We start from the raw sequence: 14,239 nt of genomic DNA on the forward strand, positions 1-14,239 counted from the left end.
TGCTGACGCTGTGCTGATGCTCTGGCAGAAGCTTATTTGCCTAGGGGAATGTCATAATCTTTGAGTTTATAATATGCTCTAGGATCCTGCAAAAGATGGATGTCTGTGATATTGGCCTGTAATTCTGTGCATCTAATATTTTACCCTTTTTGATTTTTGAAAACAAGAGTGGCCTGCACTTTGTTCCAGTCATGCACAAGATTCTTCATAAATTCAAACTATGTAAGGAGTCAATTCCACAGCATATTCAACACAAAATCAAACTGGTATTCTGTCAGGTGCCTTGTCTGTTTTCAGTAGTTATAATTGTTTCCATATATAGGGGTGCCAACATCAATATCTCTCATTTGTGAGTCTATGCAGCAAACAGACATTGTTACTGTAGTATCCTAAATAAAGACTTAAATGTGGAATTTAATATTTCTGCTTTCAGTTTTTTGTCTTCAGTTTCATCTCCAGACAAATCCATGAGAGACTGAATGATAGGTTTCGACCCCTCATTGACTTTACACGTGACTAAAACTTCATAGGATTTTTCTAATAGATCTTTCACCAGGCTCTGGCTGAAAATTATTGGTGCAAAAGTTGATATTTAGTTTTCTCTATCAGTTTCCCTGCAATTTCTCTTGTAGCAAGAGTATATTAGATTCTGTTTTTGCAAAAAGCTCTAGATGGTACCATTAAACCACGACTTTTGGTATGGCCTTTGTATGTGAATAAATCATTATGCTTGTCACAACTAAACTTAGTCATAGAAAATGCACTCCAAAAATAAATAAAACAAACTGGCTCACACTAGTTAAAACAATAACAACAACAAAACAATAACAAACAATAGCAACAATATCCTCTTCTGATGACTGAGTGTTTCAACTTAAATAGATATCTGTCAGAGGGATAAATAATATACTGAAAGATATCTAACGTTGTGCTACACAAAATGTATACAGAAGGGATTGATCATGAAAATGATGAAGGTCATTTATATGCCTAATGACCCTACCCTGCAATAAATCAGTGGCATACTGCACAGCTTCCTGTCGGTCTCGTGCCAGGCCAGCTTCTATCAACCACGTCACAAGTGCAGATCCCTTGAACACTTCTCGATATGTGCGGAAGTGCCATCTAGAATTAAAAGTAAAGGTATATCAATTTCTGCAATTAAATTTACAGGATGCTAAAACCTAAATGAAAACAACAATTAAATAAATTGAAATATATCAACAAGATATTAGCTTCTTACTACAATTGTACTAAAAAGAAACAGGGAATGGAGACTATGTTGACTATGGTCTTCATCTCTGACAATCCATGTATCCACCTGAAATGACCTACAAGACCTGTGAAAACACAAATCTCAATGAATGGACCCTGCATTAAGTCCAAATATTCACTGGGTGAACAATATGTTCCTGCAGCAACCAAAGCTGCAGACTGATATGTAGTAAATGAGTTGCTGATAAACTGCAGTGCAGCTACCAAAAGCAGAACTACAATCATCAGTACCATGTTTGAATGTATGACACAAAGTATTGGACACTATTGTGGACAATAGTTAAGGATATGTGCTCTCCCATACACATTGTTTCCCTGTCAAAACTCGACTGTATAGTTGTAGCTGTCCCTTTTGAACAAGTGCATATTTTCAATGGAAAACTGCAGATGTACTGGAATACTAGTCTAAAAATATCCAGCTTATTAAACACGGATGTGTAGGGGGTTTTATGAATGAAAAACACACGATCCTCGCAACTCATTTTTTAACTAAAAATATATTTTGTGCCTCAAATGAGTTACCCAAACTATTATAATGTATAACTTCAAGAAATGAAAATATGGAAAGTACAACAACTCAAAAGTAAAACAGGAGCTGTTGAGGGACACTGTTCTGATCATTACAGTTGCTGCATCTAACTGCTGCATATCATCATGAATATTTGCTTTCAACTAGGGCTTCCCATCTGCACACACACAATCATACTATCTAACATAGGAGAATGCAGTTCCTAAGAGAACTGTGTATAAGGTACTGAATGTGTTAGGTTTTATTGTAAATGAAGTGTGCTTATTTTCTGTAAAATAAGGTACTGATTTAAATTAGATTAATTAGATTATTTTAGAAAAGTCTTTTGACAATGTAGACTGCCTAAAATGTTATGCTCATAAAGCTGGATCATCAAGACACGAAAATAATCATGCAGCTTTACAGGAATCAGACAGCAATTGTCAAAATAAAAGATGGTCATTCAAAATTTGCAAAAAGAAATGAAGCTGTCCAGATGGGATGCAGTCATCTCTTCAAGATGTACAAAGAAGATACAATAAATGAATATAAAGATACTTATTACGAAAGGAGAACTACACTTGGAGAAAACATAAGGATGCTTGGATTTGCAGATGATATAGGACTGTTAGCTGTATTTGAAAACAGTCCTCAAAAGGCCACAGAAGGCATGAGCAAGGAATTTTCAGAAAGATAGAATATGAAAATAAATAAGAAGAAACCTGAATTCCTTGTATGTAGTCAAGTTCCAATAACAGTAAATCTACCTTTGGATAAAGAGATGCTGAAGCAACTCACCAGCTTTAAGTACATGGGTAGTACACTAATAGAGGATGGTAGATCATGCCAGAAGATTAAATACAGACCTGCATACTCAAACACCATTGAGTAGAGGGATAGGGAGAGGGAGAGGGAGAGGGGGAGGGAGAGGGGGAGGGGGAGGGAGAGGGGGAGGGGGAGGGGGAGGGGGGAGGGGGAAGGGGGAGGGGGAAAGGGGAGAGGGAGGGGAGGGGGAGGAGAAGCTACTAACATCAAAAGTATTGATTTCAGCTCCAGGAAACAAAACATAAAAACTTTTGTTACGAGCTTTGCCCTATATAGCTTTGAGACGTTGACAATAGGGTAGCCAGAATGGAAAATATTACAGGCTTTTGAGGCTTGGTGTTGGAGAAGAGTCCTAAAGAGAGAGAATGACCAATGAAGAAGTCTTAAACAACTTAGGAGACGAAAGACGGTTAAGGAGGACAATCACAGAACAGATCGACCGATGGATTGGACAACTATACTGAACATTGCACCTTCATTGTGAAATTAATAAAAGGAAGAATCCCTGCTATGAATGAACAAGGAAGACCAAGACTACAGTAAATCAGGCAGATAAAATAAGATTTGAAATTGACAATGTACTCTGAACTAAAGAGAGTTTCTGAAGATAGGGAAAAATCAGGAACAAAAATTGTCGCTAACCAAACTATGGACTGAGAACAAAAGAAAGAAGATGTGATGTACTGCAATACATAGTTTGCTTTATTTTTCAGTCTGTGAGTTGAATCTGTAACAGTCGTAGTTTATCATCTGCAAATGAAAAAGCTTTGGAGCTTTATACTACACATATTGTTAAGTCATAGATGAATATAAAAAATATATGTGAGTAAATATGGAACTTTGAGTGAACACTTTAAGTTATAGTGCCAATGTCAGATTAAGTTCCTTTCCTGTTATGTAACAGTTTGTAATAACTTCCTGCTTCATACCATGTAAGTAAGAGCAAAACCAACTGCATGACTTTTCCCCAATTAAACAGTGCTGTTGATTTATTTAGCAATACACCACAATATAGAGATTTAAAATTTCATCTGCTGTCCCCTTCTTGTGCTGAGGCCCCACCTATAAGTATTTAAATATATGTTAAAAGACTTGCATGTAAAGAAATGTTACACATGTACACTGCTAATTTAGGATTCTCAAAAATTTACAAACCTACCTGTTACCTGACAATAACCACCCACTGTAGGCTTTCATGTGCAGCACTTACGTTTTTGATTATTTTAGTTTTAAGGACATTAGGCCATGGTACAAGGCATACGTTTGTGCTTAACTTTTGGTTTTCCAATGCTGGAGGCATCATCACAGGCTACAAAAACTCATGACGCAGTTGCAATTTTTGAAGAAGTTAAAAAAGCTTCCTGCGCTGGTTTGAGATTGTACTGCTTCCCGATAGCATCTGATGACGTATCCAGCACTGGATGACAAAAAGTTAGACAGAGAAATATATGCCTCATACCATGGCCTAATGCCCAAAAACCAAACTCACTAAAATAACCACACAAGCCCTTACCCTTTGGTACCTTAGTAACAATTTCAAATTTCTTAATATTTGTCTTCAATAGATCTATCTACTGCTGTTCCCTACTAATCCTTTTTGTGAAAACTCTCCTAGTTTGTCTAGTGGAAAAAATGCGGCTATCTGTGATTTACTTGCAACGGATGAGAAATGTCAATGGAAAATTCTGAAAATATCTGTAATAATATCTCAAACATCTTCATTTTCACATGTTAATGATTTGATGACTGAACATTTCTATTGCTACAGCATTATAGTCCTCACATTATTCTACGATGTTTCAGTTTTATCTGATTTGTGTGTCCTTTTGTCATAGCTCAAATCTTTAATCCAATAACATTTCCTAAAACACTAAAATATTGTCCTTACTGAGACGCTACATATGGATGTCGGACATACAGGCAGCTTTTATACAATTTTCACATTCTCCAGCTTTATATTCTGCACTTTATTATCCAAATTGGCTGCCTATATTTATTTTCCTTAGTGTAAAATGGCTTTCACACAGAAATTTTAACTAACAGAAGGTACTATTTCAAAAATCCCTGATGACAAGACACATGCACCCCTTTGTCATTTGAAAAATCAAACCAAGGTGATAAAAGGCACAACTAATTAACACAAGCTTTTTGTAACAAATCCATAATATCACATTAATCAAAACTGAAGCAAATACAAATTTATTAACTGGATTTAAAAAAAATTAAATCACGTTCTTCTACTCCTTCTATGCACCACACAAATGTGTAAAAACAAAATATAAAAATAAACATAACTGATTTCTGCATGGACTGTGATGTAATATAGAGCAAATTTCTCTTGACACCCCAGTGCAGCTTTTTATTTCAATTACACTCACCTTCTATCTTCAGAAATATCACTTCTACATTTCTCCAAATGATGCATAACAAACTGATCACACACATGTCGTGTCTCAAAATTCAGTTCTTCCCATTGTGGCAAGCTTAAGGTAGATGTTCCATATCGCACCCTCCGCCATCTTAAATAAATTTCCTCATTAAGCTTTTACATTCAGGCATCATTTTAAGACATCAGCTAACTACAAAACTTTTTTTGTGTCTAAAACTTACAGTTTTATGAATGGTAAAATCGCTGCCTTAGGACTGAGACCAAAAATAGCAAATACAAATATGCTCTGGCCGAAGTTGAGACTGGCATCAAGAAATGACAGTTCGACATATATTCCTGACATAGCCTCCATAATTAAAGTCCACACTGAAAGAGCAATGCCCTAAAAAATAAATATACATAATTATTCCATATATAGTCACAATTAATCACAATAAAATTTACTTCTAAGTATAATTTCCTCTTTTACCTGATGTTATAAATCAACAGCAATTATTATACACAACTTATTAAACAGGACATCCTCTGAGAGTCAATATGCCAAGCTATTCTGCTTCAGTACATCTGTTTGTTGAGGATGTTTAATTTTCCATTCGTCTACTAAATTTTAAGGCTATAGTCAGAGGTTGCTGACTTTCTTCAAAGTAGGTGAGGACCACATGTTCATTTCCATATTGCTAAAGAGGCAATGTACTAGTCAATAACAGACAGTTGAACTCTCAAAATTTCATGAATCAATCTATTTCCCCAAAATAAAAAAAAAAAAAAATAAATAAAAAAAATTGCTTCCACATTTGTATGAAACTGTTTTCTCTGTTCTACATTTTGCAAAACAACCACAAAATGAAACAAAATATTGGTACAAACAAACAACAAGAACACTTTACAACACACACATAAATCCAACTTATACGACTGTTTTAAGCCCTCAAGTTATTTTTAGCAGCAGTCTCTCGGGTAAAACTTCATTTCTCTGTGATCCATCAATGACGAGTCACACTATGTCAGCAGCTAAATCTATGGATATTTGTTGAACCCATGAAGATCTTTGTTGGGAAGTGAGCAAGTCAGAGGAAATCAGGAACGAAAACATTTTCACATGGAAAGGAAAACAAAAGAGTGAAGTGATATGTGAAAATCTACAGACGAATAATAAATATTTCAGTACACTATGCATTTATTATTTGTCAAACCAGTGAGAACACACGAAAAAAAAAGCACTTGTAAATTTCAGACTGCTGCCAACAATAGAATTACTGAGAATTTGTGGGAAGAGAGTGTGGGGTCAGACTCAGTTTCAAAGACTGATTCAAAGTGTATTAGACCAAAAGTTCACTTTGAGTGGTTAAATATGTTTTAAATGTAATAAAGGTCTATTGTTTACAATTACTAAAAATTATTGATTTTGGAAAGAGGATTTCTGTGATAGAGCTATTTAAATAATATGCTGAGCTACTTAAATAATATGCTGCAGTTCTTTGCAAGCCAGCTGCATAACCTATCATCAGTAGTCTAGCAAGCACAGAAATTACTGGCCTGTAGGTAGGTAGGTAGGTAGGTAGGTAGGTAGGTAGGTTGTTGGTTGGTTGGAGGAGGGAACCAAATAGCGAGGTCATTGGTCCCATCAGTTTAGTGAAGGATGGGGAAGGAAGTTGGCCATGCCCTTTCGAAGGAACCATCCCGGCATTTGCCTGATCTAGGGAAATCACGGAAAACCTAAATCAGGATGGCCGGACTTGGGTTGAACCATTGTCCTCCCGAATGCAAGTTCAGTCTGCTAACCACTGCGCCACCTTGGCCTGAAGGATTAACTGGGTTACCATGTACAAGTATTAAATTGGAATTTCTCACACTCAAATTATTCTTGAGACAGTGCTGGCCGAATCCTGAAGCAGGAAGCTCTCAGATATTTAGTGATTCGTAAACCATACATCAAAAAGACAGATTAGTCACCATAGGAGGAGGAGTGTTCATTGCAGTTGCAAAAATATTGTCTCTATTGAGATAGAATTTGAGTGTGACAGTGAAGTTAGTATGTCACATATAACAGGTCTAGAACCACCTGATTCCACTGTGATAGTTTTTAGAGTTATTCAAAGATAGTCTGCAGTCAATATTGTGCATAGACCCAGATCACGCAATGTTAGTTGGAGGTAACTTTAACTCATTGAGCACAGACTGGGGCATCTACGGATTCACTGCAGGGAGTACAGACAGACAGTCTTGTGACGTACTTTTCAACATGTTTGCTGAAAACTGTCTTGAGTAGCTAGTTCGACATCCTACACGTAATGGAAATATTTTAGACTTTCTAGCTACAATAAAGCTTGATCTTGTTGAAAAAATCATTACAGACACAGGGATTAGTGGACATGACATTGTAGTGAGTGCAGTTACTAAAATTAATAAATCAAACAAGACGACTTGGAGAGTATTTCTGCTAGAAAGCAGTTGTTAGCATCCCACTTAGAAAATAAATTGACACCATTTAGTTCCAGTATCATGGACACAGAGGAATTATGCGAAAGCTTCACACAGATTGTAAATCTGTGCTCTGGAGACGTATGTGCCGAGTAAGTGTATTAAGGATGGAAAAGACGCACCATGGTTTGATAACAAAATTCAGAAAATTCTGAGGTAGTAAAGGCTGTTGCAGTTTTGGTTCAAAAGAGAATGCACACATGATGACAGACTATAGTTTGTAGAGATTTGTGTGTCTGCAAAAAGATCAATGCATGAACCATATAACTTCGGCCATCATACCTTAGCAAAAGATCTAGCCACAAACCCAAGAAAATTCTGGTCCTACGTAAAATCAATACATGGGTCTAAGGCTTATATCCAATTACTCGTTGACCAGTATGGTGTGGCAGCAGAAGATAGAAGAAGGAAAGCTTAAGTTTTAAAATTAACATTTCAGAAATCATTCACACAGGAAAATCACACAAACATACCATCATTACAATATTGCACAGACTCCCCTATTGAGGACATAGTAAGAGGCATCCCTGGCATAGAGAAACAATTGAATGAATTGAAAACAAATCAGTTACCAGTTCCATATGGAATCCTAATTCAATTTTACAGAGAACTCTATGGTATTGGCCCCTTAATTACCTTTTATTTATAATAAGGGTAGAAGAACGGACCCATAAAATTACAGACAAATATCCTTAATATCAGTCTGCTGCAGAATTCTTGAACATATTCTCAGTTTGAATATAATAAATTTCCTTGAGATGGAAATGCTTCTGTCCGTGAATAAGCCTGACTTTAGAAAGCATCACTTGTGAAACTTGCAAACTATGGATGAAAGGCGTCAAGCAGATTCCATATTCCTAGGTTTCTGAAAAGCATTCAACACTGTACCCCACTGCAGACTTTAAACCAAGGTATGGGCATATAGAATAGGTTCCCAGATATGTGAGTGGCTCGAAGACTTTTTAAGTAACAGAACCCATTAAGTTATGCTCAATGGTGAGTGTTCATCAGAGACAAGGGTATCATTGGGAGTGCCCCAGGGAAGTGTGATAGGACCACTGTTATTTTCTGTATGCACAAATAATCTGGTGGACATATATATATAGATGTGACTCTGTCAAGCAGCACACTACTAATGTTGTATTAGAACTTAATAGGATAAACAATCCTATTAAGTTCTAATACAACATTAGTAGTGTGCTGCTTGACAGAGTCACATCAATTAAATATCTAGGGGTTACATTGCAAAGCGATATTACATGGAATGAGCATTTACAGATTGTAGTAGGAAAGACGAATGCTAGACACCAGTTTACTGGGAGTATTTTGGGAAAGTGTGGTTTAGTTTATCTGTATAAGAGACTGCACACAGGGCACTAGTATGACCCTTTCTTGAGTACTGCTCAAGTGTTCGGAATACACAGCAGTCGAACTAAAGGAAGACACTGAAGCAAGCTGCTATATTTGTTACTGGTAGTATCAAACAGCATGCCAGTATTGTGGAGATGCTTCGGAAACTCAAATGGGAATCCCTGGAGGGGAGGTGACATGCTTTTTGAGGAATACTATTGAAAAAAATTATGGAATCAAAATTTGAAGATGACTGCAGAATGATTCTACTGCCACCAACATACATTTCGCGTAAGGACTACAAAGATAAGATAAGAGAAATTAGGGCTCGAACAGAGGCATATAGACAGTCGTATTTCCCTTGCTCTACCTGCGAGTGGAACAGGAAAGGAAATGAATAGTAATGATAGATCATACCCTCAGCGATGCACTGTATGGTGGCTTGCAAACCATATATGTAGACATAGACTATGTCATTAGGTACTGCTCAGAATGAAATAGGTGGTAAAAATAGACCTCTCATGGTATCTGGAACATTATGATTTTATTACATTTAAGAAGTTCCTGTAAAAAAAAAAAAAAAATAAATAAAAATAAAATGAAAAAAGCATTTGTGTGTGTCACCTGGAAAATCAAAAGTATTCTCAGGAAATTATGTCAAATAGCCTTTGCACTATCTTGCTTCACATTACTATGATATGTAGCTTACATTCCCTATGCACATATAACTAACCAAATGGCTATCTGGTTGAATCAGTGCCAGGAAAAAGTTAAAATAAGCATGCTTGTTTAAGTTTAATCTTCCTGCTATTACATGAAGATTGTATTTTTGTGTAATGTTACCAAGAAATATAACTGATAGTCTTTCATATAAAGAAGTTTGAAGGTCCATCACTAATACCAAAGTAATTCCAAGTGAAAATTTAGATGAAAAAAATCATAGACTGTTAATTGTAAATATGGCAATGACAAGGCCTCTGAAGAAAGACAGAAAGAAAAGGTGGGGGAAGAGAGAAGATAATTTTGTGAAAGGTGTGACAGAATAATTCAGAAATCAGTTTTGCATCCTGTTACAAAAGAAAAACTGAAATCTGCATATGAGGAATGGAATACTTTAAAACTGACCATGACAGGAACACAAGAGATATTATTTGGATGGCAAAATAATATCAGAAAACGAAAAGAAATAATATGGCTGAATGAAGATGTAAAAGCTGCCATTGGAAATCAAAATTGTGGAAGAAGAACTATGTATCAGTTGAAATAGAAGAAAAGCTTTCAATGTATAGAAAGATCCACACAACAGTCACAGATGCAAATACAAATGCAAACAGAGCAGCTGTAGATAAAAATAAGAAAATAAAAAAAAATTACAGACAGAGAAAGAGGAACTGTAGGAGGTTCATCAAATCAGTAGAACTTTCATATAGAGAGATTGCAAAAAATATGAAAAAAAGTATTACAGAAATTCGGTTCATACTTTGACGAACAGTTGAACGGCAGAGATAGCAAAGATCCACAGGACAGTGACCCTCAAATTTCTGGATGTAACACCACTAGTAATCTAACCAGGTTGGAAATGGAAACAGTAGTAAACAATGCCAAGTAATATCTACTAGAGTAAATTAGCTCAGTGTGGATGTGACTAAAGCTGTTGGTGGACCTTGAAAACAATGGACACACAGGGTAATGAATAAGATCTGGTAAGATAATGTAATACCAAATAAGAGGAGGGTGGGAATCATAGTTACACTGTTTTGGAAAGGTGAGTGGCAAATTTGTGCAAATCAAATACTTCTATCCCATGGGTTTAGATTAAACAGGTCAACCAAAGAATGTTTTTGCTATGAGAATACAATTTGAAAATCCCTGGGAGAAAAACAAGCCAGTCACTGTCATATTCTTAGATACTGATAAGGCATATGCCTATGTACCACAGGAGGCACATATATATAGGTATACTTCAGGTGCAAGCTTACATTCTGTATAATATATTTATACTGGTACATGGAGAGCTGTCTGTAGTTCCACAGAAAGAGACCAAAATGGCTTAACATTAGAAAAACACTTGTTTTGGCAATTTTGACTTATGTATTCAGGATGACGATGGCTCCAATCTTCAACTATCCATCCATCCCGATTTAGGTTTTCTGTGATTTCCCTAAATTACTTCAGGCTCCAACTATAGGGTCATGACCGACTACCCGTCCCAGCCTTGTCAAACTTGACTTCTACATGTCTAAATGCCTGTATACATAATTTTTTGTTCTTAAACTGTAACACTATGACACGCTCAATATCATAGTAAAAGTGCTTCACAGATGAATAAAAGTACTACAGAAAATATGTATGTCGAAAGCTACACGAAACAGTGGGATAGAGGCTACAGTGGCAAGCATTATGAAATTTTATCCTTTGCCAGGCCACAGAAAATATCAAGCCATGGCCTAGGCATCTGAATCCAGCAGATCAGGCAACAGCCTGAATAAAAATTTGAGTTATAATATTGGAAGTGGCCTGGACACACTGTGCATAGAAGCAAGAGTAACTGTTGAGCCTCTGCACTAACTGTTGTTAACACTGTACAGACACAATATCATAAGTAACATCAACCAAGTTTTATTTAGCTCCCACATGAAGAGATTCACAGTAACACCAAATGAAGTATAGATCAGTGCAAAGTCTAAAACTATAGAACACATCAGCATACAGTCTCGAAGGTGATCATAGAGTAAGCAAGTAAACAGGAAGTAAGGCCGAGGACCTGGCATACCAGGCTTATATTGGGCTGTTGTGCACACAGCACACCACTTGCTGCACCACCTGTCCATGCTGTGAGGTGACCTCACTAGGCCGTCTGTGGAGGCACTTTAATCATGCACTGTTTGATTACGTGCATTCACACTATAGGGTTACAACACTATCATCATCAGTCTTGGCTTAACAATGCTGAAAAGTGAATTAATGGGAAATGAAAAAGTTACTGCTGACAACAAGTATTTCACATTGGTACTATGCTAGTTGGTGCTAGTGGAACAGCTGAATATGAAAAAAGGTGGCATACACTCAAACAAAAAGGATAAAACACTTTAGCAGTTTTGTCAGTTGATATTGAGAAAATAAAGGGAGGGGGGGGGGGAGGGGAAGAGAGCGTTTCCACAATCATATATGAAGAGTCTAGGGGGAAAGCAGAATTGGACAACAATCTGACATGTTGAGAGATTTCAAAAATCTTGAAAATGTGTGCAGGGGAAAAATCTTACAAGTCCATGCAAAAAAGGGAATATCCTGACAAGCTGAGGGAATGTAATGGGAAAACTGTATGAGATAATGGCTCCTGGCCAGTGTAGGTCTGTTACAGCTAACATTATCATCATCGTTACAGTCACTGTCACATTAAATTTGGTCATTTTAGTTTGTTTTATGGAGTTTGTAAAGGAAGTTTGATCTAGCATTGTGTTGTGTCAAAGTAATATTAATAGAGAAGATTGCGACTCATCTATTCATAATGAAAAATAAAGTATGTCTGCAGAGAAGCTGACTAAGAAAAGGAGGAAGTGTGGTAGCATTAGTGATGCTTCAACAAATTTAAGACTGCAATCACCTTAAACAAGAGAACCATGTAAGCATAAATATGATTGCTTTGGTATTGTCAGTAATGAAAACAAAAGGAATCTTATTAATAAAATAATCCAATTTGAAAATCATGCTGAAATAACCATCTGTTTAAGTGGTTTAATCACAGTGGTCTCTGTACAGCACAGGTGTCCCAGAAGAGCAGAGGAGGCGGCACAGTTTCGAGATACCTCTTATAAATCCAGTGTTTGCATTACCTTTAATGGAACTGTCCAAGAAATACATTTTTGTACTCTGGCATGTTTCTAAAATCTGTTTTGATAATACTGAAGCCCAAAATTTTCTGAATACAATGATGTTCTCACATTATCCATATTTTGTATTTCAAGGGAAATATTTAAAATTTTAACATTTTTTAAATAAATTTTATATACAAGTTTTAAATGGTGGTTTTATGGGAGGCCAGGGAAGTTTTCTTGCACATGAAGATACAATACAAAATAGGTAGTGCCATGTGTTTCTGTAGAACAGAAGGATACAAATCATTTGGTACATGAAATAATTAGTTCTAAGAATCAGTCTGGTTAATTTTATAATATTTTCTCTTTTGTATTATTAATTAATGTATCATTTCCTTGTAACTGATAGAAAATCACAAAGTTACAAGTTGTCACCAAAGGGTAAGGCTATGAATAGTTGGAATCAAGAGCAGAGGAGGCATTCAGGCAGTGTATTCATGAGAGCAGGAGCTATGTCAATTGTAAGCATGAAATCATAAGTAAATATTGTAAAGTGTATCACATAGGTATACCAAAAAAGTTAAGGACTGTGTTAATGTACAGACAATGGTGTATAAGCAATTAAGTACTGAACCATTAGCACTGCTCTTGTATGTAACTGAGCAGTGAACAGCTATCATTGTGTGTGCATTCTGCGACTTTCTTTGTGAATAATGTATGTCATCATCCATATTACATATGTTGTGGGAATAAAAACACACAAACACCATATGAACAGGCCTTGAAGGCCCAACAGTACCGACTGGCTGCTGTGTCATCTTCAGCCCTGCATGCCAACTGCACTCAGAAGTCGCAGACAGTGACCCATCCAAGTGCTAGCCAAGCCCAACAATGCTTAACACCGATGACCTGACGGGAACTGGTGTTACCACCGCGGAAAAGCAGTTGGCATGTTGTGGGAATAAATTGTCCATAAATAGTAATGCAGTGTGTCAGTGTTTTCAATTAATGCAATATAATTCCATATTCCTATGCACCACCACTGTTAAGATTTTAGATTTTCAGTTCGGAGTGGTAAATGGACAACATCCTTTGATATGGTAAGAAATGAAACATTTCACACTATATGGGATATCAGCACCTTCACAGTTAAAATTTTTGTATGTCAGCACACAGGCCAACATATTTTAGTGTTATTCAGTTTTACATGGGGTCTTAGACCATGATGGTCAATACCCACAACAGACAACTTACGAAGAGCTTGTTAAGAAAACTTGAAAAAGTTAATAATTTTTCAGCTTTAGAAGGAAGCTGTAGAATATTAGCTGGAGTGAAGTATATTAGGTAGAGGACACAAACTCTACATTTAATTCACTTATATCATGATTTCTTTCCACCTTTCATGGAACTTTCCCCAATAAAAACTGTGAAATATGGCACCCATGATATATCAAAGAAACATTGGCTAACAAAATACATATAAGTATTGAGTAATAGAAACATAGAAGTATACAAAACTGCCACGATAAATACAGATGTGAAATTGCTTTCACACAGGATGGCCACAATAAAACTGAACTGAAAAGTATTTTCAGC

The 14,239-nt window shown here is 36.3% G+C and overlaps 1 protein-coding gene across 1 annotated transcript in view; it reads right to left on the reverse strand.

Annotated features, from left to right (window-relative positions):
• Positions 1-920: 920 nt before the first annotated feature.
• Positions 921-14,239, reverse strand: part of LOC126184434 (integral membrane protein GPR155) — a 171,663-nt gene continuing 158,344 nt past the window's right edge. Inside the window, exons 13-15 of the mRNA XM_049926826.1 lie at positions 5,219-5,379; positions 4,987-5,127; positions 921-1,125 (exon numbers count right to left, since the gene is read on the reverse strand). Coding sequence (XP_049782783.1) covers positions 921-1,125; positions 4,987-5,127; positions 5,219-5,379 — 507 coding nt within the window. The remainder of the gene's footprint in view (positions 1,126-4,986; positions 5,128-5,218; positions 5,380-14,239) is intronic.

The sequence above is a fragment of the Schistocerca cancellata genome, chromosome 4, assembly GCF_023864275.1.
Source record: "Schistocerca cancellata isolate TAMUIC-IGC-003103 chromosome 4, iqSchCanc2.1, whole genome shotgun sequence".
NCBI lineage: Eukaryota > Metazoa > Arthropoda > Insecta > Orthoptera > Acrididae > Schistocerca > Schistocerca cancellata.